Source organism: Bufo bufo, chromosome 3 (assembly GCF_905171765.1).
Source record: "Bufo bufo chromosome 3, aBufBuf1.1, whole genome shotgun sequence".
NCBI classification, from domain to species: Eukaryota; Metazoa; Chordata; class Amphibia; order Anura; family Bufonidae; genus Bufo; species Bufo bufo.
Genome location: NC_053391.1, coordinates 695,807,734 through 695,832,444, shown reverse-complemented (window position 1 = coordinate 695,832,444; position 24,711 = coordinate 695,807,734). Strand labels below are relative to the sequence as shown.

The 24,711-nt window shown below is 45.7% G+C and overlaps 2 protein-coding genes across 2 annotated transcripts in view; one reads left to right on the top strand and one right to left on the bottom strand.

The window, feature by feature from the left end:
* Positions 1–24,711, top strand: part of LOC120996578 — a 625,207-nt gene that overhangs the window by 474,162 nt on the left and 126,334 nt on the right. The window lies entirely within an intron of this gene.
* Positions 1–24,711, bottom strand: part of LOC120996580 (zinc finger protein interacting with ribonucleoprotein K-like) — a 655,167-nt gene that overhangs the window by 623,625 nt on the left and 6,831 nt on the right. Inside the window, exons 3-7 of the mRNA XM_040426593.1 lie at positions 4,443–4,610; positions 4,251–4,368; positions 3,814–3,951; positions 3,560–3,697; positions 3,302–3,439 (exon numbers count right to left, since the gene is read on the bottom strand). Coding sequence (XP_040282527.1) covers positions 3,302–3,439; positions 3,560–3,697; positions 3,814–3,951; positions 4,251–4,368; positions 4,443–4,610 — 700 coding nt within the window. The remainder of the gene's footprint in view (positions 1–3,301; positions 3,440–3,559; positions 3,698–3,813; positions 3,952–4,250; positions 4,369–4,442; positions 4,611–24,711) is intronic.

Here is a 24,711-nt window from a genome sequence, read left to right as displayed (position 1 = left end):
CAAGCTTAGCCACACAAACCCTCCTCTGCAGACATTGTCCATCTCTCCTCCTGCCCGTCTATTGCCGCTTCTCTTTATCATCCCCGTCCCTTCTACCAATTACTGACCAAATCTAATTCACCATCTTCATCCCTACAAACCTCACTGCAGCTCGGCTCCTCCAGACATTTACTAACAACCCCATTATAGCTTCTGCCCCTGAGCTCCTCTACTTTACCCCTTCACATCCTCCCCTCCAGGGCTTCACCCGGGCTTATCCCGTCCTCGGGAAGTCTCTACCACAATCTACTCATCCATCATAAACCTCCCCTCTTCAGATAGATCACCTGTAACCGACCCCTCGTGTTTCTATTCCTCAGACTTCACATTGTACAATACTTCTTAATGGTCCTAAACCAAGTGTCCTCTACTGAAAGATATTGAGGGACAACCATCAATGCATTTAAGCCACTACTGCGGCATAAATAAGTCACAAATTATGGAGCGCTCTATATTTTCACCATGATTTGCGACTTTGTAACCTTCTTGCCACTTTTCCGAAATGGTGAGAAAACGGATAGGGCTTCGCATGGCCTGCTGGATCTACTATAACTTACGCCAGTTTCTGGAGTAAGTTATAGTAGAAGTCTATGCCAGCCCCTAGCTGGTGTGGGCTTCAGTCTCCGGCGCATGGACTGCGAGAGATGCGCTTAATATATTAAGAGATATCTCACACCAGTGCAGAGCGATAAAGACTGTTCTATGGGAACACCAGCCTTGATAAATGTCCCTCAGTACATCAATGTATCCCCGGGACTATGATGATAACTGTACAGCCTAAAGCCTGAACTAGTACTGCCTAGAGACTGGTACACGGACCCCAATACTGCCTAGAGAGTAGTACACGATCCCCAATACTACCTAGAGACTGGTACATGGACCCCAATACTGCCTAGAGACTGGTACATGGACCCCAATACTGCCTAGAGACTGGTACATGGACCCCAATACTGCCTAGAGACTGGTACATGGACCTCAATACTGCCTAGAGACTGGTACATGGACCTCAATACTGCCTAGAGACTGGTACATGGACCCCAATACTGCCTAGAGACTGGTACATGGACCCCAATACTGCCTAGCGACTGGTACATGGACCCCAATACTGCCTAGAGACTGGTACATGGACCCCAATACTGCCTAGAGACTGGTACATGGACCCCAATACTGCCTAGAGACTGGTACATGGACCTCAATACTGCCTAGAGACTGGTACATGGACCTCAATACTGCCTAGAGACTGGTACACGGACCCCAATACTGCCTAGAGACTAGTACACGATCCCAATACTGCCTAGAGACTGGTACACGGATCCCAATACTGCCTAGAGACTAGTACATGGACCCAGATACTGCCTAGAGACTAGTACATGGACCCCGATACTGCCTAGAGAGTAGTACACGAATCCCAATACTGCCTAGAGACTGGTACACGGATCCCAATACTGCCTAGAGACTGGTACATGGACCCCGATACTGCCTAGAGACTGGTACACGGACCCCAATACTGCCTAGAGAGTAGTACACGATCCCCAATACTGCCTAGAGACTGGTACACGGATCCCAATACTGCCTAGAGACTGGTACACGGATCCCAATACTGCCTAGAGACTGGTACACGGACCCAAATACTGCCTAGAGACTGGTACATGGATCCCAATACTGCCTAGCGACTGGTACATGGACCCCAATACTGCCTAGAGACTGGTACATGGATCCCAATACTGCCTAGAGACTGGTACATGGACCCCAATACTGCCTAGCGACTGGTACATGGACCCCAATACTGCCTAGCGACTGGTACATGGACCCCAATACTGCCTAGCGACTGGTACATGGACCCCAATACTGCATAGAGACTGGTACATGGACCCCAATACTGCCTAGAGACTGGTACATGAGCTGCAAGCTCCACATATTAAGAAACTAATCTTTAAAATGAAAACACTAGATATCTTACAACCTCCACATTAAATCTACAGTATATTTCCCTCCAATCTGTTTGTGACAGTAATTACATCTGTAAGGCATTTCTTACCTACCTTCTATCACACTGTACCAGTGACAAGGAATATGATGGACGTTGTGGCTCTAAATGACTTATAAACCATGATAGTAATAATCAGGAACATTAGGAAGACATTTTTCTTGACTTCCTATCAATTACCTCATTAATAAAGAAATGTACAGTCCATATATTTTCAGCCTGAAATAACCGAGAACAGAAAACATACAACATGTGGACATCAACTGATCCAACTCACTGGATGAGGAACTCAAAACGATCAGCCGGGATCTACTCCATATACGTTTTCTCCATTGAAAGAAGGGAGAAGGTTTCCTGTAAACTCAGTCTGCAATGTATAAGGGCAGAAGAAAACCCAGGATTTATGAAAGGCTCTTACCAGTCACTGACACTGATGTGGGGTTCTCCAGGCCACTCGTCCTTCCACTTCCATCACTTTCCTGCAAGAATCACACATGAAGGACATGAGGAACAAGAAAAGGAACCCTAGTTTATCTTATATCCAAGAGAAGGTCAAAACCCCCAGAAAAGATGACCCAACCTGCCCTAAAAGAGAAGGATCTCCTCCAGTGCGAACTTTAATATGTAAAGCTGATCAGCGCATTTCTTGCATTCCTATATTCATACAGATGTATCATGTCCCCACTTAGACGCCTGTGGCCCCCAGAACTGACCTGCACATTCTAGATGAGGCTGCACTAATGATTAGTAAAGCAGTAAGATTATGTCCATAACTCCTGAGTCAATGCCTCTTACTGCACATGACAGTATTCTGCTCATCTTACAAGCAACTGATTGGCATTGTGCTGTCATTTAGTCCATGATTTACATCTACACTGCAGAACTCTACATTTATCCTCACTGAATATCAATGACCAAGTGGATGTCCAAACAGGTGGAAGTTTAACGCAATCTTCTATGAAACCAGAAACCATTTGTTGCCAAGACCAACCACAGCCACCACCAATATCCACTCCACTGGAGAAGATGAGGAGAAAGCTTCATTACATCAATCTATACAGGAATCTAAGCTTAACCTACCTGATCATACAGTAAGACATTCTGCTTCTCCTCTGGACAGTCCTGGGAATATAGAGGACTGGGACATCTCTCTGGTGGATTTCTCTGACTGGATCCATCTATAGGAAATATACAGAGTGACTGACATTGTCTATATGAGTATAGGTGATCCTCAAACCTGTACTTTTCTCTATAATTAGGAAGCTCTCCTCTTACCCGGTGATGTGAGGGGCTGATGATTCTCCATTGTGATGTCCTGATGATCCAGTGAGTTATCCTGCTCTTCCTCTGGACAACCCTGGGGACATAGAGGACTAGGACAACTTTCTGGTGGATTTCTCTGACTAGATCCATCTGTAGGAAATACACACAGTGACTGAATACATTGTCTATATGTGATGATCAGATGAGGGGTGAGTCTAGGTGATCCTCAAACCTGGACTTCTCTCTATAATCAGAAAGATCTTCTCTTACCTGGTGATATAAGGAGCTGGTGATTCTCCATCTTAAGTTCATGATGATCCAGTGCAAAATGTGGCTTCTCCTCTGGACAGTCCTGGGAATAAAGAGGACTGGGACATCTCTCTGGTGGATTTCTCTGACTGGATCCATCTATAGAAATATACACAGTGACTGAATACATTGTCTATATGTGATGATCAGATGAGGGGTGAGTCTAGGTGACCCCCAAACCTGGACTCTCCTCTATGAGGAAGGTCCCCTCTTACCTGGTGATATTAGGGGCTGGTGATTCTCTATCATTACATCCTGATGATCCAGTAGGACATTCGGCTTCTCCTCTGGGCAGTACTGGGGACACAGAGGACTGGGACATTTCTCTGGTGGATTTCTGTGACTGGATCCTTCTATAGGAAATACACACAGCGGCTGAATACATTGGGGAAGATTTATCAAAGTGGTGAAAAGTAGAACTGGCTTAGTTGCCCATAGCAACCAATCAGACTCCATCTTTTATTTTTCACAGCTCCTTTGGAAAATGAAAGGTGGAATCTGATTGGTTGCTATGGGCAACTAAGCCAGTTATACTTTACACCAGTTTAATAAATCTCCCCCATTGTCTGTAAGTCACGATCAGATGAGGGGCAAGTCTAGGTGACCCTCAAACCTGGTCTCTCCTCTATAATCAAGGAAGGTCTCCTCTTACCGGGTGAAGTGACGTGATTCTCCATCATGACATCTTTGTACAGATCCTTGTGTCCTTCTAAATACTCCCACTCCTCCATGGAGAAATAGACAACGACATCCTGACACCTTACAGGAACCTGACAACACAATGATACAGTCATTACCAGACACCTCCCTTGGCGTTATTGTATAATGTCCCAGCAGCGCTCACCTCTCCGCTCAGCAGGTCAGTGATCCTGTTGGTAAGTTCTAGGATCTTCTGCTCATGTATCAGTGAATGAGGTGGAGGCTCGGTGATGAGGCTCTGGATCCTGCTCCGTCCTCCTGACGCACGAGGTGTCACACACTCATCAGACGACTTCTTCACTACTGTGTAATCCTGTGTATGAGGAGACGCCGATCATTACAGAGATTCTAAGAAGTCTTCACCTTTCCAGACATTTACCTGGTTTATTACTAGAGATAAGAGTGATGTCATGTGAGACTCTCACCTCTCCAGTTATCAAGAAGATGATCTCTAGAGCGAGGTCTAATATCTCTGCAGCCATGTGGCTTCTGTTCTTCACCATCCTTCATGGACCTTTGATGGAAAGGACCATCGTTTTACAAAGAATATTTTATCTGTTATAGTCCTGTACCTAAGGAACCTGTGGGAAAATGTGGAGGATTGAGGGTAAAATCAAATTAGGAAGAAGATATTATATGAAGTATAGAGCCACTGATTATAAAGGGAGCCATTGATTATAAAGAACTATTCCTAGCATACAACGGATCGGACATATATTGCTGATGATAATATTATATATTAGTATAAGCAACAATTCCAATAGTGCATTTATTCCCTCAAGTTCTCAGAAGCCATTTTGAAGTCAATGCTGTAATGAGGAGATGAAAGTTACCTGTGAAGTTTGGGGAATAAATCCATGTTGGTTTCATGTTAAATCGAAAAGATTTTATGTGACAAAAACGAGTGCATCATAGTTACATGGGCCAATTATCAAAACGAGCATTTATGAACGTTTGTTCCAGATAATCTGCCTGTGTAAATGGGAGCTTAGTCATTGCAGCTTTCTGGAGACTACTGAGCCCTCAGTACTTGTGGGAGCTTCCTGCACCTGAAAAGTGCCTTATTTCATCAAAGCATCTACCTATCTGCTTGTACTTCATCTGCGGCACATCTACCAGACCACTGTTCTGGGAACATCACTGGGCGACTGTAGCTATGGGCACCTCTGGGAACCTGCCTTATGATAGCCTCCTGCCCCCAGCACGGGGTCTAGTACCTGAGCCACTCCTCTCTCACATATCCTCTCTCATTCCCAGGGTGAGCAGATACAATAAAATGTCTACTTAACATTGCGTCATCTCCTGTCTGCTCTGAGTTTTCTTCTCTACTACTAGTATCTTCAAGATCCACACTCAGAACCACAGAGCTATGAGGGCCAGGTCTAAAGACAACATCCTGGTTGTGGATTGGGATCTTAAAGTGGCCCTAGAAAAAAGTGGCCTCATGTTGTTGGTGTGTCCATATTCACAGCAGGTTGACCAACAAAAGTAGGTGCAAACCATAGGCCATGCAATATTGGTGGTAGGTGAGATGAATAAAAAAAAAAACACATGACAATAGAGCTCCTGGGCATCATCACTAACAGTTGTGGTTTCTTCACAAAATGCCACTTTTTTTGTCTACTAAATTCTCAGAATTATTCATCCCTTTATGGTAAGAGTATTTAGTACTTAGTAGAGCACCCTTTTTCTGTTATGACCTACTGAAAACATGATACATAGATAGACAACAGCTTTTGGCAGCATTCCTGAGGAGTTTTAACCAATTACCCATGGGCAATGACCTCCAGTTCCTGAATATTCTTGGGTTTGTGTACTGCAGCTGCCTTCTTCAAAGCCCACCAAAGATTTTTTTATGAGGTTCAAGCCAGCCAACTGTGATGGCCACTCCAGAATCTACCAGGACTTTGAGGTACGCTTGGGGTCACTGTCATGTTGGAAGGTCCAGTGACACCCAAGGTTCATCTTCCTCATAGAAGGAATAATGTTTGGCATGCTTCGGCAGGTTGTTCTTTTCAGCGTATGCTTCATTCTTACTCCTTCAGACAGACCAGTGATCCCCAGACCTTAGAAGTTCCAGTTTTGTTTCATTGCTCCAGAATCCCCAAACTTCTGTCGCTTATTTGGTTTTGAGCATATTGGAGCTGACTTTTCTTGTGCTTTTTGGTCAGTTGAGGGGAACATCTTGGAGTTTAAACATGGAGACCTTGACTACTTAGTATGCTCTTTAGTATGTGAATGGAAACCTCAGTGCCCACTGCCACTTGCTGTGGGTCTTTTACAGTCACTCAAGGCTTTTGACCACCTACCTCCTCAGTAATCTGATAGCAGCGGTTATAGCTTCCTCTTTCTGCTATGTCCAGGTAGTGTAGCCAATGTTTCTTTAACTTTAGGCTTGAGAACAATGCTTCCAGCAAGGAACATTCAGCGCCTGATTGATTGCTATCAGGGCCGGCCTTTGGGGTGTGCGGGCTGTGCGGCCGCACAGGGCGCCTTAGCAACAGGGGCGCTGGGCGGCCGACAGCTCGCAATGTAATATGCGGCAGCAGGCGAGGCTGCACTTGTGTTCTCCCTCGGGGCGCCCCCTCCATCTCCCCCTCCCCTGTGTCTGACCTGCCTGCTGCCCCCGCCGCTGCCAATAAGAAGAGAGACGGGAGGAGGAGGGGAGGGGCTGTGGCCACTGCGCCACCAATGAAGATAACTGACCTGAAATACAAATACAGGAGGCGGGTGCCGGAATCAAATAGCCGGCACCCGACCTCTGTGACAGGGAGCTGCGATCAGCTGCAGTTGAGTTAACCCTTCAGGTGTGGTACCTGAGGGGTTAACTGCCGCTGATCACAGCTCCTGGCTGTCACAAAGGTCGGGTGCCGGCTATTTGATTCCGGCACCCGCCTCCTGTATTTGTATAAGAAACGTTGGTGGCACAGTGCGCACCCCCAACACCCCAGTATAAGAAACATTGGTGGCGCAGTGGGCAGTGCCAATGAGGGTTAAAAAATAATTAAAAAAAATTAACTCACCTCCTCCAGTTGATCGCGCAGCTGCCGGTCTCCTGTTTGTTCAGGACCTGTGGTGACGTCACTGAGCTCATCACATGCTCCATTACCATGGTGATGGATCATGTGATGAGCACAGTGATGAGCACAGTGATGTCACCACAGGTCCTTTGACAAGTCCTGAAGAAAGAACAGGAGACGATCAATTGGAGGAGGTGAGTTAATTATTTTTTTATTTTTTAACCCTCATTGGCACTGCCCACTGCGCCACCAATGTTTATTATATTGAGGGGGGACGCACTGCACCACCAATGTTTATTATATTGGGGGGGCGTACTGCGCCAATGTTTATTATATTGGGGGGGCGCACTGCGCCACCAATGTTTATCATACTGGGGTGTTGGGAGGGGCGCACTGCGCCACCAATGTTTATTATATTGGGGGGGGCGCACTGCGCCACCAATGTTTATTATACTGGGGTGTTGGGGGGGCGCACTGCACCACCAATGTTTATTATATTGGGGGGGGGGGGCGCACTGCGCCACCAATGTTTATCATACTGGGGTGTTGGGAGGGGCGCACTGCGCCACCAATGTTTATTATATTGGGGGGGGCGCACTGCGCCACCAATGTTTATTATACTGGGGTGTTGGGGGGGCGCACTGCACCACCAATGTTTATTATATTGGGGGGGGGCGCACTGCGCACAACGACGGGTTAGGGAAATTTCACAGCAGAGTGCGCATGCGCTGGGAGCCTCGCTGGCGGTTAGGGTAGGGAAAAATTATGGGCCAGTGCACAGGTGCGGTGATCGGATGGATGTTCTCAGCTGGACACCGGCCGACACTGCGCATGCGCTGGGAGCCTCACCAGCGGTTAGGGTAGGGAAAAAGCACTGGTCCGTACGTAATTTTTCCCTTCCCTAACCGCTGGTCAGGCTCCTGGTGCATGCGCAGTGTCGGCCGGTGTCCAGCTGAGAACATCCATCCGATCACTGCGCCTGCGCACTGGCCCATAGTTTTTCCCTACCCTAACCGCCGGCGAGGCTCCTGGCGCATGCGCACTCTGCTGTGAAATTTCCCTAACCTGTCGTTGTGCGCCTGCGTGGCGCTGCACACCTCCTCACGTCATGTCCGGTGCGACCGGAAGTGACGAGGGTAGAGAAATCTCACGAAGTAGGGAAGTATAACATTACACCGGCCTTTGGGGTGTGCGGGCTGGTAACTACTTGGTTGGATAGTCAGCCAGCCTATGCAACAAGCAGTGTTTTTTTGTTTTTTTTTGGGGGGGGGGGGGGCGCCACAAGGTTAGCTCGCACAGGGCACCTGAACACCTAAGGCCGGCCCTGATTGCTATGATCCCCTTTCGGGAATGAACTTGCTGCCGACTCAGCAGAGGCGATGTGAGGTGTACTTACATACAGTAGTGACATCCACTGTACGAGGATAGAGGACTGCTACAGCAATCACTCGTCTCCATAAACATTTGTTTGTGGGCAGAAGATCCTGGTTTCCACAGGACAATCTGCTGCCCAGAAAAAACGATTTTGATGAAAGCATCAGGAATACTTTCACCTAATGAACATGCGTTCTATTGTCCATTGGTGATTGACAGGAGCTTTATACAGGCCGGGCGTCCTGGCTGCATTCAGCAATCTCTCAGTCCCCAAGTTTGTTCACTTCTCTCTGGGGTCAAATGCGCTACTGCAGCCAACTGGCATCAGCAGAGATGTGTCCTCAAGTAGCAATTTACCGCTGGATCACATGCCATTTGGGGACACGTCACCACTGAGGCCAGTTTTTGGCTGCAAATGCACAAGTGACCCCATCTATATCCAGTATATCAGTAAACAAGGCAGCATGGTGGCTCAGTGGTTAGCAGTGGTGCCTTCCGGGGCAGGGGCCCTAGGATCGAAACTGACCAAGGACAACATCTGCATTAGATTGTGAGCTCTGTTGGAGACACCAGGCAATGTTAATGTCTGTACAGCGCGGCGGAATATGTCAGCGATATATATGGGAGTAAAACAAGAAAATATATAAAACAAACTGGAGACTGACAGATCGGGAAGTGGAGAGCAGGCACTGGACCGGAGCAGATAAGTCTTCCTGAGGTAACATACTCCCAGCATGGAAACCCTCTGTATGTAAACTTTGGCCCTCACTATGCATAGTAACCCTTTTCTTTTCCCATTTTGGAACCATTTAAGATGATTGCTGCATGTAAGCGCAGCCGTTATTTCTGCTAACGATGAGGCAATTATCGGGAACATCAGTCCGTGGCCACAGATGCAGACATCCTGACCCCGGCCACCACCGAGCTGTCAGACCACCCTGCAGCACTGTCAGCTCCAGACCAATATGAATAAAAGAAATTGAAGGAAAAGATGACGACAAGCCCTGATAGTGGGAAGCGCAGGGGCAGACACGGTGAGCCGGGCCTCAGCCACCAACGTGAAGGAGGCATCGAAGGAGACCTCCAGAAATTAAAGCTAAGGGTCCATTCACACGTCCGTTTTTTTCTTTCCTGATCTGTTCCGTTTTTTGCTGAACAGATCTGGACCAGATCTGGACCCATTCATTTTCAATGGGTCCTGGAAAAAAACGGACAGCTCAATGTCTGATTTTTTTCAGGACCCATTGAAAATGAATGGGTCCAGATCTGTTCAGCAAAAAACGGAACAGATCAGGAAAGAAACAACGGACGTGTGAATGGACCCTTAAACGTCCAGAAGGTTAATATACAGGAGTCGGACGAGGCTGAGGTGCTCCAGACACACATCGTTTAGAGATGAAATTCATTCGCATGTGACCGTTTTCTTAAGGATCTTTTTCTGTATTTAGACGGCAACAATTTCCAAAAAACGCCCCCGTTTTTACATAGATCACATGACGTCACTTTACATAACACAATTCAGTCATTTATTACTTAGCATAAATAATTGAATTGAATAAGTGTTTTCCGTACAATCACGCAGTCCTTACACACAGGTGGACGCCTTCACTGGTGATGAGGCCCAATCACCTCCACAATAGTCCAAACTGTAGAAGAGGCAGCAGATCGATGACGCAGTGGAGACCAGTGATCCATAACCAATAATCCATAACCATAACCAAACGTTCCGGAAACTTCACGTAGGAAAAATATGGACTGAAGATCTTCACTGCTTCATCCATGAGCCCTGGAGCTTCTTCTACTGTTCACTATTATCATCCGACAAAAATCATTATCTGCACACACTGCTCCCCCTGCTGCCTGCACACACACACTGCTCCCCCTGCTGCCTGCACACACACACACTGCTCCCTCTGCTGCCTGCACACACACACTGCTCCCCCTGCTGCCTGCACACACACACTGCTCCCCCTGCTGCCTGCACACACACACTGCTCCCCCTGCTGCCTGCACACACACACACTGCTCCCTCTGCTGCCTGCACACACACACTGCTCCCCCTGCTGCCTGCACACACACACTGCTCCCCCTGCTGCCTGCACACACACACTGCTCTCCCTGCTGCCTGCACACACACACTGCTCTCCCTGCTGCCTGCACACACACACTGCTCCCCCTGCTGCCTGCACACACACACTGCTCCCCCTGCTGCCTGCACACACTGCTCCCTCTGCTGCCTGCACACACACACTGCTCCCCCTGCTGCCCGCACACACACACTGCTCCCCCTGCTGCCTGCACACACTGCTCCCTCTGCTGCTTGCACACACACACTGCTCCCCCTGCTGCCCGCACACACACACTGCTCCCCCTGCTGCCCGCACACACTGCTCCCCCTGCTGCCTGCACACACACACTGCTCCCCCTGCTGCCCGCACACACACACTGCTCCCCCTGCTGCCCGCACACACACACTGCTCCCCCTGCTGCCCGCACACACACACTGCTCCCCCTGCTGCTTGCACACACTGCTCCCTCTGCTGCTTGCACACACACACTGCTCCCCCTGCTGCCTGCACACACACACACTGCTCCCCCTGCTGCCAGCACACACACACTGCTCCCCCTGCTGCCTGCACACACACACACTGCTCCCCCTGCTGCCTGCACACACACACTGCTCCCCCTGCTGCTTGCACACACACACACACTGCTCCCCCTGCTGCTTGCACACACACACTGCTCCCCCTGCTGCCTGCACACACGCAGACACACACACACTGCTCCCCCTGCTGCCTGCACACACACACTGCTTCCCCTGCTGCCTGCACAGACAACCTGCTCCCCCTGCTGCTTGCACACACACACTGCTCCCCCTGCTGCTTGCACACATACACACTGCTCCCCCTGCTGCCTGCACACACACATACACACTGCTCCCCCTGCTGCCTGCACACACACACTGCTCACCCTGCTGCCTGCACACACACACTGCTCCCCCCGCTGCCTGCACACACACACTGCTCCCCCTGCTGCCTGCACACACACACTGCTCCCCCTGCTGCCTGCACACATAACCTGCTCCCTGCACACACACACTGCTCACCCTGCTGCCTGCACACACACACACACTGCTCCCCCTGCTGCCTGCACACACACACTGCTGCCCCTGCTGCCTGCACACACACACTGCTCCCCCTGCTGCCTGCACACACTGCTCCCCCCTGCTGCCTGCACACACACACTGCTCCCCCTGCTGCCTGCACACACTTCTCCCCCCTGCTGCCTGCACACACACACACAGCTCCCCCTGCTGCCTGCACACACACACTGCTCCCCCTGCTGCCTGCACACACACACTGCTCCCCCTGCTGCCTGCACACACACACTGCTCCCCCTGCTGCCTGCACACACACACTGCTCCCCTTGCTGCCTGCACACACACACACTGCTCCCCCTGTTGCCTGCACACACACACTGCTCCCCCTGCTGCCTGCACACACACACTGCTCCCCCTGTTGCCTGCACACACACACTGCTCCCCCTGCTGCCTGCACACACTGCTCCCCCTGCTGCCTGCACACACACACTGCTCCCCCTGCTGCCTGCACACACACACTGCTGCCCCTGCTGCCTGCGCACACACACTGCTCCCCCTGCTGCCTGCGCACACACACTGCTGCCCCTGCTGCCTGCACACACACACACACTGCTCCCCCTGCTGCCTGCACACACACACTGCTCCCCCTGCTGCCTGCACACACACACTGCTGCCCCTGCTGCCTGCACACACACACTGCTCCCCCCGCTGCCTGCACACACACACACACTGCTCCCCCCGCTGCCTGCACACACACACTGCTCCCCCTGCTGCCTGCACACACACACTGCTCCCCCTGCTGCCTGCACACACACAGCTGCCCCTGCTGCCTGCGCACACACACTGCTCCCCCTGCTGCCTGCGCACACACACTGCTCCCCCTGCTGCCTGCACACACACACTGCTCCCCCTGCTGCCTGCGCACACACACTGCTCCCCCTGCTGCCTGCACACACACACTGCTCCCCCTGCTGCCTGCACACACACACTGCTCCCCCTGCTGCCTGCACACACACACTGCTCCCCCCGCTGCCTGTACACACACTGCTCCCCCTGCTGCCTGCACACACACACACACACTGCTCCCCCTGCTGCCTGCACACACACACTGCTCTCCCCCTATACACCTCTTATGTTTAACCCTATAATGACATTTGGGGCTGGTCCTGCAGCATGATGGGGGTTGTAGTCACAGGACAGGATCTCCGGTCACTTACCCTTCACTCCTCCAGTCCAGGCTCTGGGCAGCAGGGTGGCTCAGTGGGTAGCAGTGCTGGGGTCCTGGCTCAGCCACCATGGAGTCTGTATCTTCTCCCTGCACTGTGAGACCTTGTGTACACTTCACTGGTCATGTGATCCTGGGAGGCGTGACGTCACCGGAAGGGGCGGGGCCTCCAGAGAACAGAAAGCAGTGAGCTCGTCTATACATGTGTACTGCTGAGGAGAGGGGGATTTACATGGGACTGTATGTGAGAGAAGACTGGAGGGAGTGATGTTATTTACATGGGGCTGTATGTGAGAGAAGACTGGAGGGAGAGGAGTGATGGTATTTACATGGGACTGTATGAGAGAAGACTGGAGGAGTGATGTTATTTACATGGGACTGTGTGTGAGAGAAGACTGGGGGGAGAGTGATGTTATTTACATGGGACTGTGTGTGAGAGAAGACTGGAGGGGTGGAGCAAAACACTGCATGTTATGTCCGTGTAAGGGCTCATGCACATGACCGTATGTCCCGGAGCGGCATACATCTTGCGCATGGGAGCGCACATCATCATAGTGCGCATCGGGCCGCCCGTGGGGTTATTGTGCCGCACTTATATGATCACATAGCCCTAATGATGCGTTCACACAATGCAGATTCGTGTGGAAGGATCTGTGTGTAACATAGTACCAGGAAAGTGTATGAAGTACTTTGTATTCTGACTTCCACATCCGCGTCATTTATGTTTGTGGTTTTAGAAATTGCAGATTTTGGTGCAGAAAATTTCAGTGAATGAAAATCAGTTCCATTCATGTGAAGCCATCTTACTGTACAGGATTAGATTGTCAGCTCCTGTGTCTACGTGCAGCGCTACAGACCTTGTTGCAGATATAATAGGAAATCATCCTCTGCGGTCAGTACAATATTGAGCCCCAGTCTGAACGCGTCCAGGGAATTTCTGTACTAAAAATAGGTCATGAGGGGGTATTTTTTGTACTGCACATATAAGGGACCATTTTTGTACTAGTACACAAGAGGGTATTTTTTTTATACTGGCACGCATTATAAGCGGGTATTTTTGTACATTTCTAATCCATCAGAGAATAACATTTGATGTGGGAGTGCTACTTTAAACAGGAAACTGCTGACCATAGTTGCCTGTGATTGGTCTTACTGACCCTCAGGCTCTCAAAAAAAAAAAAAAAAAAAAGACCCTTAAAGTCAATTATGGCTATTTTCTAGAAAATGTAAAAAATTCTAAGCCTTCTAACGTCCAAAAATATAAATAAAATGACATTTCCAAAATGATGCCAACATAAAGTAGACATATGGGTAAAGTTATTAACTATTTTGTGAGGTATCGCTATCCGTCTTAAAAGCAGAGGAATTCAAATCTGGAAAATTGCTAATTTTTCTAAATTTTTCTTACACTTTGGATTTTTCTTTTTTATCAATAAAGTACGACGTGTCACAAAAAAATATAACATGGATAAGTAAAAGCATTCCGAATTTATTACCACATAAAATAACGGGAGATTTAAAAAATTTGGGTCAGGAAGCGCAGTCGGCTCATTCCACTCTATAAGACGTTACATACAGACCATACAGGGCAGTCCACTCATTCCACTCTATAAGACGTTACATACAGACCATACAGGGCAGTCCACTCATTCCACTCTATAAGACGTTACATACAGACCATACAGGGCAGTCCACTCATTCCACTCTATAAGACGTTACATACAGACCATACAGGGCAGTCCACTCATTCCACTCTATAAGACGTTACATACAGACCATACAGGGCAGTCGGCTCATTCCACTCTATAAGACGTTACATACAGACCATACAGGGCAGTCGGCTCATTCCACTCTATAAGACGTTACATACAGACCATACAGGGCAGTCCACTCATTCCACTCTATAAGACGTTACATACAGACCATACAGGGCAGTCGGCTCATTCCACTCTATAAGACGTTACATACAGACCATACAGGGCAGTCCACTTATTCCACTCTATAAGACATTACATACAGACCATACAGGGCAGTCCACTCATTCCACTCTATAAGACGTTACATACAGACCATACAGGGCAGTCGGCTCATTCCACTCTATAAGACGTTACATACAGACCGTACAGGGCAGTCCACTCATTCCACTCTATAAGACGTTACATACAGACCGTACAGGGCAGTCCACTCATTCCTCTTCATAGTACATTATGTACAATAATTACACGGGCGCAGCATAAGCAAATAGTGGAATATAAAGTTTTACTGACATTGTCTTAGTTTCATTTTACAGCAAAAGCCATTATCCATAAACAGTATACAACACCAGTGATGGTCAGTTTGCAGTGTTTGCCAGCGAACACATGCGGGCTGCCATCTTTAGTAAGGTAGACTCGCCCGTCCGGCGATGCACAGGTAAGCCCTTACCTGTGCCAGGAGCTGGTCTCAAATCAAATGCAGTGTAATGAAGTCAGGCAGCACAGCGTACTGGTTGAGGGGTGCTCGGTTTGTGTGGACGTAATCCCAAAATCAGAAGAATGAAAGAAAACCGGCACTCCCAAAAATCTTTGCTGGTGATAGATTTATTGGTCACTCATATGACGCGCTGCGTTTCGGCACTAACAGGTGCCTTTTTCAAACAAGAAGTGAGCAGCAGTATGAGTGCATCATACTGCTGCTCACTTCTTGTTTGAAAAAGGCACCTATGAGTGCCGAAACGCAGCGCGTCATATGAGAGACCAATAAATCTATCACCAGCAAAGATTTTTGGGAGTACCGGTTTTCTTTCATTCTTCTGAAATCAAATGCAGTCACCGGGAGCAGGCAGTTCCGAGAACAGCCCGATGAAGGCCTCCGGCGGCTGTTCTCTGAACTTCCTGCTCCCAGTGACTGCATTTGATTTCAGACCGGCTCCCGGCACAGGTGAGGGCTTACCTGTGCATCGCTGGACGGGTGAGTCTACCTTATTAAAGATGGCAGCCCGCATGCGTTCGCTGGCGAACACTGCAAACTGACCATCACGGTACAACACATCAAAGGAATCTCATTGCTGATAGGTAACAGAAGGGTACAAAAAGATTTTCCAAGGCATTGGATACACCATGGAACACAGTGAAGACGGTCATCAAGAAGTGACATCACTAGGAATTGATAAAAATTCGTCCAGATGGCTACCAAGAGGCCTACAGCAACATTTATGGAGCTGCAGGAATTTCTGGAAAGTACTGGATGTGACAACAATCTCCCTTATTCTTCATATGTCTGGACTGTGGGGTAAGGTTCAAGACAAAGCCACTTCCTACAACGGAAAATGTCCAAGTTCAGCTATGCTTTGCCAAATCCTACATCAAGTCTGTAGAAAGCATGTGGGAAAACGTGTTAAGGTCTGATGAGACTAAGGTTCAACTTTTTGGCCATAATTCTAAGAGGTAGGTTTACCGCAAAGACAACACTGTGCATCACCAAAAGGATACCATACCCACACAGAAGCATGGTGGAGACAGCATTATAATGTGGAGCCGATTACTGCAGCTGGAACTGGGGCTTTAGTCAAGGTGGAGGGAATTACGAACAGTTCCAAATTTGGCACAAAACCTTCAGGCTTCTGCTAAAAAGCTGGAGATGAATTTCAATTTTTAGCATGACAACGACCCAAAGCATACCTCAACATCAACAAAATAACTTCTCCAGAAGAAGATCAAGGTTTTGGAATGGCCCAGCCAGAGCCCAGGCCTGAATCCAATTGAAAATCTGTGCATTGACCAAAGAGGACTGAACACAGGAGATGCCTTCACAATCTGACAGATCTGGAGTGTTTTTTTCAAGGAAAAGTGAGCAAAGATTGCCAAGTCAAGATGAGTCATGCTGATAAACTTCTACCCAAAAAGAAAAGTCATTCTCCAAGTCCTCCTGTACCAAGGGCAGATTTTAACTCTGTATGCATTTACACAAACACACACTGCTCCCCCTGCTGCCTGCACATACACACTGCTGCCCCTGCTGCCTGCACACACACACTGCTCCCAGCATACACACACACACACTGCTGCCTGCACACTACAATCAGACAATTAAAACGGCTTCTCCGCAGTGTGAATTTTCTGATGTTTAACAAGACCCCATTTTTGGCAAAAATATTTTCCGCATTCTGAACATGAAAATGGCTTCTCCCCTGTGTGACTTCTCTGATGTTTAACAAGAACAGATTTATAGGTAAAACACTTTCCACATTCGGGACATAAATATGGTTTCTCTCCTGTGTGACTTCTCTGATGTTTAGCAAGATCTGATTGATAGTTAAAACATTTCCCACATTCTGAACATGAAAATGGCTTCTCTCCTGTGTGAGTTCTTAGATGTTGCATAAGATTTGATTTCTGACAAAAACATTTTTTACATTCAGGACATGAGAATGGCTTCTCCCCTGTGTGAATTCTCTGATGTTTAAGGAGTTTTGATTGAGTAGCAAAGCATTTTTCACATTCTGAACATGAAAATGGCTTCTCCCCTGTGTGACTTCTAAGATGTTCAATAAGATGTGATTTCTGACTAAAACCCTTCTCACATTCGGGACATGAAAACGGTTTCTCCCCTGTGTGAATTCTCTGATGTATAAGAAGATTTGATTGAGTTGCAAAGAATTTTTCACATTCTGAACAAGAATATGGCTTCTCCCCTGTGTGACTTCTCTGATGTATAAGAAGTTTAGATTGAGTTGCACAACATTTTCCACATTCTGAACAGGAAATTGGCTTCTCCCCTGTGTGACTTCTTAGATGATCCATAAGACTTGATTGCTGGCTAAAAGATGTCACATGTGCTGAAAATGGCTTCTTCCCTGTGTGACTTCTCTGATGTTTTATCTCAAAATCACTTTTTGTTAAACATCTCCCACATTCAGGACATGAAAATGGCTGTTCATTTTTGTGAATTCTCTGATGCGTGGAATGATGAGATTTCTCTTTAAAATGTTTTCCACATTCAGAACAAGCAAAAATTTCACCCAGACTATATTTGCCACTTTCTGACTGATTTTCTTCTCCTTCATAACTCGGAGATAAAAGATGATGTCCATCGGAGCCTCTTGTTCTATCGTCACCTGAGAAAAAGTAACACATTTTTTGTCATTTATCATTTCTTTGTGAACAGTCCATACAATGAGCAAAATATATTAAAATATAGTCATAAAATGAAGATAAGAGGTTTTCAAGTGTAACATAAAAAAAAAAAAAAAAAAAAAAAAATCAATGAATAGTATTTATAAGAATTCCTAAAAAAAAATAAAAAAAAAGGGAACATACATTGAAACCAAGAAAGCTTCCACAGAGTCTAACCCATTAAACCACAGCTGTAAAAGGCCAATTACAGGTCCTCAATTCCTTAGAAACTTGTCTTCCATTTACAAGAATTAAAGGGGTTGTCCTATCAGAGATAACCCCTTTTAAATTTACGATAGGGAAGAAGGCAGGACAATTAGACCACGATGGTCTGACCTGGAACAGACATCTATTCTGTGTAGCAACAAAACCACTAAGAACTCTTTATTGAAAACCTGTGAGTCAATGCGCTTCGGAGCTCTAAGGTAGGAAATACGGCTGATAACATAAGAAAAAGCTTTCTCTATTCCCTTCAGACTTGAAAAAACAGCCCCAGAAGTCTAAAACGCGCTGTCTACCAAAGGTTTTAGCATCTCAATAAAGAGTTCCCATAGAAACATAGAATGTGTTGGCAGATAAGAACCATTTGGCCCATCTAGTCTGCCCAATATACTGAATACTATGAATAGCCCCTGGCCCTATCTTATATGAAGGATGGCCTTATGCCTATCCCATGCATGCTTAAACTCCTTCACTGTATTTGCAGCTACCACTTCTGCAGTAATTATGATGTCAGTGGCGCGATCTGCCGCCAGAAAGCCAGGATTTTTTTTTATTGTTTGTTCGTAATTGGCGGCAGTATTACACTGCCAGATGTTCGATAACGAGCATTCATGCGAACGCTCGTTAGTGATCATCTTAAGGTCTTAACTCTATCCAGCAACCCTGAGATCCCATCTGCCTGTTCCAACTAAGTGGGTGCAAGCCCAGTTTTAATGCATGATCTTGAATAAAGTACTTTGGTTCTGTTTTTAACTATCTATATCATGTCTCTCATAGACAACAGCCTTATCCCCTTCCCGACATATGACGTACAACCACGTTACAGTGGGAAGTGACTTCCTGTAAACTGCAGTGTGTCATGATGACAAGGCGGGCACCAGAGCTGTGCGCGCCTGATCAGTGCAGGGACTTGGCTATAGCTGACAGCTGGGCCCCTGCTTTATCCGCTGGCATCGCTGTCAAAGCAGAAGCAGGCAGATTAACCCATTATATGTCGCGATGCTATGCTGACCGCGGCACATACTTACAGGGAATGTCCCACAGGATTGGCGCATAGCAAATGTACCAATACTCAAAAAGGGTCCAAAAACAGAGCCTGGAAACTATAGGCCGGTAAGTTTAACATCTGTTGTGGGTAAACTGTTTGAAGGTTTTCTGAGAGATGCTATCTTAGAGCATCTTAACGGAAATAAGCAAATAACGCCATATCAGCATGGCTTCGTGAGGGATCGGTCATGTCAAACTAATCAGTTTCTATGAGGAGGTAAGTTCTAGACTTGACAGCGGCGAATCAATGGATGTCGTATATCTGGACTTCTCCAAAGCATTTGACACTGTACCGCATAAAAGGTTAGTATATAAAATGAGAATGCTCGGACTGGGAGAAAACGTCTGTAAGTGGGTAAGTAACTGGCTGAGGGATAGAAAACAGAGGGTGGTTATTAACGGTACATACTCAGATTGGGTCACTGTCACTAGTGGGGTACCTCAGGGGTCAGTATTGGGCCCTATTCTCTTCAATATATTTATTAATGATCTTGTAGAAGGCTTGCATAGTAAAATATCAATTTTCGCAGATGACACTAAACTGTGTAAAGTAATTAACACTGAAGAGGACAGTATACTGTATATATACTACAGAGGACAGTATACGGTATATATACTACAGAGGACAGTATACTGTATATATACTACAGAGGACAGTATACTGTATATATACTACATAGGACAGTATACTGTATATACACTACAGAGGACAGTATACTGTATATATACTACAGAGGACAGTATACTGTATAAATATATACTACAGAGGACAGTATACTGTATAAATATATACTACAGAGGACAGTATACTGCATATATACACTACAGAGGACAGTATACTGCATATATACTACAGAGGACAGTATACTGTATATATACTACAGAGGACAGTATACTGTATATACACTACAGAGGACAGTATACTGTATATACACTACAGAGGACAGTATACTGTATATACACTACAGAGGACAGTATACACACTACAGAGGACAGTATACTGCATATATACTACAGAGGACAGTATACTGTATATATACTACAGAGGACAGTATACTGTATTATACACTACAGAGGACAGTATACTGTATATACACTACAGAGGACAGTATACTGCATATATACTACAGAGGACAGTATACTGTATATATACTACAGAGGACAGTATACTGCATATATACTACAGAGGACAGTATACTGCATATATACACTACAGAGGACAGTATACTGCATATATACTACAGAGGACAGTATACTGTATATATACTACAGAGGACAGTATACTGTATATACACTACAGAGGACAGTATACTGTATATATACTACAGAGGACAGTATACTGCATATATACTACAGAGGACAGTATACTGCATATATACACTACAGAGGACAGTATACTGCATATATACTACAGAGGACAGTATACTGTATATATACTACAGAGGACAGTATACTGTATATACACTACAGAGGACAGTATACTGTATATATACACTACAGAGGACAGTATACTGCATATATACTACAGAGGACAGTATACTGTATATATACTACAGAGGACAGTATACTGTATTATACACTACAGAGGACAGTATACACACTACAGAGGACAGTATACTGCATATATACTACAGAGGACAGTATACTGTATATATACTACAGAGGACAGTATACTGCATATATACTACAGAGGACAGTATACTGTATATATACTACAGAGGACAGTATACTGTATATTTACTACAGAGGACAGTATACTGTATATACACTACATAGGACAGTATACTGTATATACACTACAGAGGACAGTATACTGTATATACACTACAGAGGACAGTATACTGTATATATACTACAGAGGACAGTATACTGTATATATACTACAGAGGACAGTATACTGTATAAATATATACTACAGAGGACAGTATACTGTATATATACACTACAGAGGACAGTATACTGTATATATACACTACAGAGGACAGTATACTGTATATATACACACTACAGAGGACAGTATACTGTATATATACACTACAGAGGACAGTATACTGTATATATACTACAGAGGACAGTATACTGTATATATACTACAGAGGACAGTATACTGTATATTTACTACAGAGGACAGTATACTGTATATATACTACAGAGGACAGTATACTGTATATATATACTACAGAGGACAGTATACTGTATATATACTACAGAGGACAGTATACTGTATATATACTACAGAGGACAGTATACTGTATATATACTACAGAGGACAGTATACTGTATATATACTACAGAGGACAGTATACTGTATATATACTACAGAGGACAGTATACTGTATATATACTACAGAGGACAGTATACTGTATAAATATATACTACAGAGGACAGTATACTGTATATATACACTACAGAGGACAGTATACTGTATATATATATATATATATATATATATATATATATATACACTACAGAGGACAGTATACTACTACAGAGGGATCTGGATAGATTGCAGGCTTGGGCAGATAAGTGGCAGATGAGGTTTAAGGCTACTTTCACACTAGCGTTCGGGTGTCCGCTCGTGCGCACCGTACGAGCGGACACCTGAACGCTGCTTGCAGCGTTCGGGTGTCCGCCTGGCCGTGCGGAGGCGAGCGGATCCGTCCACACTTACAATGTAAGTCAATGGGGACGGATCCGCTTGAAGATGACACTATATGGCTCAATCTTCAAGCGGATCCGTTCCCCATTGACTTTCAATGTAAAGTCTGAACGGATCAGCTCAGGCTACTTTCAGACTTAGAAAATTTTCTAAGTAATAATGCAGACGGATCCGTTCTGAACGGATGCAAACGTCTGCATTATCGGAGCGGATCCGTCTGATGAAACATCAGACGGATCCGCTCCGAACGCTAGTGTGAAAGTAGCCTTACACTGACAAATGTAAAGTTATGCACATGGGAATGAATAATGCAAGTCACCCGTACATACTAAATGGTAAAACACTGGGTAACACTGACATGGAAAAGGATCTAGGAATTTTAATAAACAGCAAACTAAGCTGCAGAAACCAGTGTCAGGCAGCTGCTGCCAAGGCCAATAAGATAATGGGTTGCATCAGAAGGGGCATAGATGCCCGTGATGAGAACATATTCCTACTACTTTACAGATCACTAGTCAGACCACACATGGAGGACTGTGTACAGTTCTGGGCTCCTGGGAACAAGGCAGACATAGCAGAGCTGGAGAAGGTCCAGAGGAGGGCAACTAAAGTAATAACTGGAATGGGGCAACTACAGTACCCTGAAAGATTATCAAAATTACGGTTATTCACTTTAGAAAAAAGACGACTGAGGGGAGATCTAATTACTATGTATAAATATATCAGGGGTCAGTACAGAGATCTCTCCCATCATCTATTTATCCCCAGGACTGTGACTGTGACGAGGGGACATCCTCTGCGTCTGGAGGAAAGAAGGTTTGTACACAAACATAGAAGAGGATTCTTTACGGTAAGAGCAGTGAGACTATGGAGCTCTCTGCCTGAGGAGGTGGTGATGGTGAGTACAATAAAAGAGTTCAGGAGAGGCCTGGATGTGTTTCTGGAGCATAATAATATTACAGGCTATAGCTACTAGAGAGGGGTCGGTGATCCAGGGAGATATTCTGATTGCCTGATTGGAGTCGGGAAGGAATTTTTTATTCCCCTAAAGTGGGGAAAATTGGCTTCTACCTCACAGTTCTTTTTTTTGCCTTCCTCTGGATCAACTTGCAGGATGACAGGCCGAACTGGATGGACAGATGTCTTTTTTCGGCCTTATGTACTATGTTACTATATAAGAGGGACGCAGAGGTAGGGGGCTCCCTCTGCCTCCAAATCGGCTCCCTGCGCTGCGGTGACAGGAGGCCAATAACTGCCATGGCCTCACAAGGACCTCGGGGTCTGCCATGCACGGAAGCCTATAAGACCCAGCCCTGAGGTTGGGTCTTACAGGCACACTACACTGAACCAGGAATCAGACCCTGAAATGTGGAAGTTGAAAATAAAAATAAAAAATTAAAGTTTACAGTAAAAAAAAGTGCCTCTTTCCCTTTCATCAAGCGATTTTTAATAATAAAAAGAAAAATTCAAATTGTAATAAAAATAGACATATTTAGTCTGTAACAAGCGGCTCTATAAAAATATCACATGGTCTACCTCCTCAGGTGAATGGTGTAAAAATAAATAAAGAACTAAAAATTGTGCCAAAACAGCCATTTTTTGGTCACCTTGCCTCCAAAAAATTGCAATATTAAACAATCAAAAAATCATGTGTACCCTAAAAAGGCACCAATCAAAACATCACCTCTTCCCACAAAAAAACTGACATTACACAAGATCAGCAATAAAAAATAAAAAATGGCTTTCAGAAAATAGAGACAAAAAGACATGATTTTTTTTTCAAAAATGCTTTATTATGTAACTGAAACAAACAAAATTAAAAATAGACATATTTGGTATTGTTGCACCCGTCCGTCCAACTCTTTAAAAATGACACATGATCTGTCCTGTTAGGTGAACGCCATAAAAAAAATAAAAAATATTGCGTAATATCGAGAGATCAAAATTCATATGTACCCAAAATAGTACCAATAAAACTGGCACCTTATCCCATAGTTTCCAAAATGGGTCACTTTTTGGGAGTTTCTACTGTAGGGGTTAATCAGGGGGGATCTACAAATGTGACATGGCAACTTAAAATTATCACAGTGAAATCTGCCTTCCAAAATCCATATGGCGTTCCTTTCCTTCTGCGCCCTGCCGTGTGCCCGTACAGCAATTTACCATCACATATGGGGTGTTTCTGTAAACTACAGAATCAGGGTAATAAATATATTGAGTTTTGTTTGGTTGTTAACCCTTGCTGCCTTACAGGAAAAAAAATTGAAAATATGCAAAAAGAAGTGAAATTTAGAAATTTGCCTTTAATTCTTGTGGAATACCTAAAGGGTTCACAAAGTTTGTAAAATCAGTTTTGAATACCTTCAGGGGTGTCATTGCTAAAATGGGGTCATTTATGGGTGGTTTCTACTATGTAAGTCTCACAAAGTGACTTCATAACTGAACTGGTCCTTAAAAAAGCGGGTTTTGGAAATCTAAAATGGTACTCCATCTAACATCCCCCCCCAAAAATGACATTTACAAAATGATGCCAACGTAAAGTAGACATCTGGGAAATGTAAAGTAATAGCTGTTTTATGAGGTATTACTGTCTTAAAAGCAGAGAAATTTAAA